The sequence below is a fragment of the Trachurus trachurus genome (assembly GCF_905171665.1).
Source record: "Trachurus trachurus genome assembly, chromosome: 7".
NCBI classification, from domain to species: domain Eukaryota; kingdom Metazoa; phylum Chordata; class Actinopteri; order Carangiformes; family Carangidae; genus Trachurus; species Trachurus trachurus.
Genome location: NC_139901.1, coordinates 31,711,941 through 31,715,345, shown reverse-complemented (window position 1 = coordinate 31,715,345; position 3,405 = coordinate 31,711,941). Strand labels below are relative to the sequence as shown.

Here is a 3,405-nt window from a genome sequence, read left to right as displayed (position 1 = left end):
CTGCTCATATACCCGACTTAATGTATTCAGGATCTGTGCTCATCCTCCTTGAGAAATCCAATGATATAGTTCTTTACTCTGTTGACTAAGCTAATTAAGTTTTTTTTTTTGCCAAAAGAAAATACTCCATGTTTCATAATCAAAGCAACACTGTGATTAATTTCAATTAAAAACTTAAAGCGCCGTTATCGCCATCGAGCTGTTAAAGAGTCATTACGTGAACCCTGCTATTTCTTACAATGAGGCGTTTAAGGTCCAACAGTTCCTGCGGTTAGTGAAGTTTAAGTGTGTGTGTGCGCGCGCGCGCGTGTGTGTGTGTGTGCGCGTACTCGTACTTTAAGGTGAGCATGCTCAGACTAATTTCAATCCCTTTTGTGAATGGCTGATTATCACAATCTGTGGCTTAAGTTCAGGGGCAGCGGCAGCAGCGAAAAGCCCTTCAGAGCCAGCGAGCGAGCAAGAAAGAAAGGAAGAAAGAGACGAGGGGAGAGAGAGAGAAAGCGTGTGTGTGTGTCGGCATGGCCCAGAAAAACTGTAAGTTCATGTTCTGATTGAGTTTAATCTTTTTTTTTTTACCTTTTCTTTCTTTCTTTCTTCCTCTTCAAGTAGTTACTGAGTTGATTGTGAAACGAGCGCGGTGGTAGATGAATGGCAGCAGCGGTGTTAATGTCTCTGAAAGTTAAAGACCTTATTGTTTGTTGCCTCAGGGCTCTTCGCTCTTGAGTTTTTAAATCATTAGCATGTTTGAGACTTGTAATTGTATTTATTGAGCCTCACAATGTGACTCTTCAACATCCTGATGTGAAAAACAACTGCTCAGTCATTTTAAATTGCGACTTTCACCTCAGGTCGTCAGGTTTTTATATATAATCACGTGGAAAAGTAGTAAAAAAAAAAAAAAAATGTAAAAGTGATGAAGTTTAAAGTTTCTTTATTGTTCATGAAGTTACATGAGTGCGTTGAGCTGATTGTGAAATCCAGCAGGAATTTCTCACTGCAACAACAGGCAGATTATAGTCTCACTGAGCTCTCACTCTTTCCTCCCCCTCCCTCTTTTCCTCCATCTCTCTCTTTTAGTTTTTCTTTTCTTTTCCCTTTTTAGTGTTAACTTGAACTTAATTCATCTGTACCAGTTCTCTTCTTTTGTCTCGCTTTCTTTTCTCACCTCTTTTCATTTATTTATTTAGTGTTGTTATCATTACTACTACTTTTATTTTTACTACCAACATCTTCCCCGTATTTTTCATTTTTTTCCATTCTTTTTTTTTTTTTTTAAATTTTGTTATTTCTATACTTGCACAAGGTATGTGATTATTATTTCTTGACTGTGCTTCAATTATTTGTTAGATCAAGGTGAGGTCATGTTATAAGCCTTTTGGGTTTCACCTGCACATTTCTTTTTCGTATCTTTCTTACTAGTAAGAGAGATAAGTCAATGTTTTGTTTTATTTTTTATGTGCAAATAAATAAAGTCTAAAAAAAAGTCTCTCTCTCTCTCTCTCTCTCTCTAGTCCAGTTCTCCATCAGGGAATACAGACCTTCGGATCACCACGAGGTCACGTCGCTCTTCCGCGATGGCGTCTTGGAACACGTGTACCCGGCCTTCTTCAAGTCCATGAGCAACCCGGACCACGTGGGCATCGCTCTGAGCATCTCCATGGCAGGCTACGTGCTGGGCGGCAGCTCCTACTTCCAGGTATACAAGGGCTGGGACGATACGCTTTCCTCCCGATTCGATTCTTCTACGATTTTTTGGGATGGTTCGATTCGATTTAAATTGCGATTCTACGATATTGCTGATTCTCTCGATTTTTTGTCTGCATTTCTAACATTTATCTGCACACAAATACTGTAGGAGCCTATAAATTAACACATTCCATTATAAAGTGAACTTAAAGGGACAACGAGGAGTTTCTATTTGGTTATAAAAAAAGTCTCACGTTAATGTGGATGAATCTACGTTACCCACACTTGTTAATGGGCCCATTTTCGATAAATATATCGTTTTGTCTCTATTGTTATTTTGTTATTATTAGTGGTGGTGGAAATGCTGGTCGACCAGCGTTTCCTTACTTTCGGTTTTGTGGCGAGTCATGAGAATAACGCAGCTGAATCGCCGTTTATGGTCGGAACTACGACGGTATGTGAACCTCTTTGAACCTCTGACTTTAATTCTTGATGAATGAAAACATGAGTCTGTCTTGCACCGGTCAAAGAATTTCACGGTGCGCGGAGGCTCATAAATGTAGCGTGAAAACACTTCCCCTTTAAACCCTTTTCAAAACCTGGACTCTCTGTATGTAAAAAAGGCTAACAAATGCACATTGCACAATATTTTAAAAAATCGATAAAAAAATCGTCAAAAAAGATATTGCGATATTTATGTTTATCGATTTTTTCTCCCACCCCTACTTCCAGGCGTTGCTGTTCGGCAGCGCCTGGGCCGGCCTCATCTACTACTGCTGCCTCGACGTCTACGAAGGCTACCTGAGGAGACGGCTCAGCGCCGACATGGTCGACATTCAAGCCAACTACCTGGAAAAGCCGGATAACGGCTTCTGGGTGGCGGAGGTGGAGGAGAACGGTCAGTCGAAGGTGGTGGCGGTGGCGGCGGTGACGGGGAAGAGGAGGGAGGAGGTGGAGGAGGTAGAGGAAGAAGAGGAGGAGGAGGAGGGGGAGGAAGGAGCCGAGAGGTTTGAGAGCTGGAACGGCGGCGGTGCGATGGGAGGAGGAAGCGCTCAACAGGACGGCAGCTACGGCGAGATGTCCCACCTGGTGGTGCTGTTCCCGTGGCGACGCCAGAAGCTGGGCTCCCGGCTGACGCAGACGGCGGCCGACTTCTGCAAAGAGCGAGGCTACGGCCGCCTGGTGCTGGACGTCAGCTCGCCGCAGACCGCCGCCCTCGGCCTCTACCACAAGTTCGGCTTCGTTCAGACCGGTTCCCACAGCAACACGCACGCCAACCGCTGGTTCTCCAAACTGGCCCGGATCAGAGTGATGCGCATGGAGAAGTTCATTTAACAACGGATCACAACCTCAACTGTACAGCTCCAGTTAAAGGAGAATTCCGGTCATTTTTGACCCCTAAATCGTTGTCCTGATGGTCACCCAGTGTTGGAGGGAGAGAAAAAAAACACGACTAAAATTGATGCAGGCAAACCGGAGTTACCATGGCTACCCGGCGCTAGGGATAGCCACAACGCTAACCTATGGGGGCAATTCTGTTGTATTATGATTGTGTTACTTTCTTTTTTTTTTCATGGTTTTAAATACTTAATGTTATATTGTGTCTCCTTCAATCTGTTGCTTTTATTTCAGTATAGGGGGACTATCAATTGAAATTAGCCGTGTGGCTAGAATTGAGGAGTGTTGTTGATGTGCATTGTCCCTCTCGATCAAATAAAG

At 43.6% G+C, this 3,405-nt stretch overlaps 1 protein-coding gene across 1 annotated transcript; it reads left to right on the top strand.

Annotated features, from left to right (window-relative positions):
* Positions 1–518: 518 nt before the first annotated feature.
* On the top strand, positions 519–3,021 carry LOC310988171 (putative N-acetyltransferase camello; the record flags this gene model as incomplete). The annotated part of the gene is made up of 3 exons (XM_083974683.1): positions 519–534; positions 1,512–1,696; positions 2,419–3,021. 3 exons carry the CDS (start codon positions 519–521, stop codon positions 3,019–3,021), a joined length of 804 nt encoding a protein of 267 aa, XP_083830809.1.
* Positions 3,022–3,405: the final 384 nt, after the last annotated feature.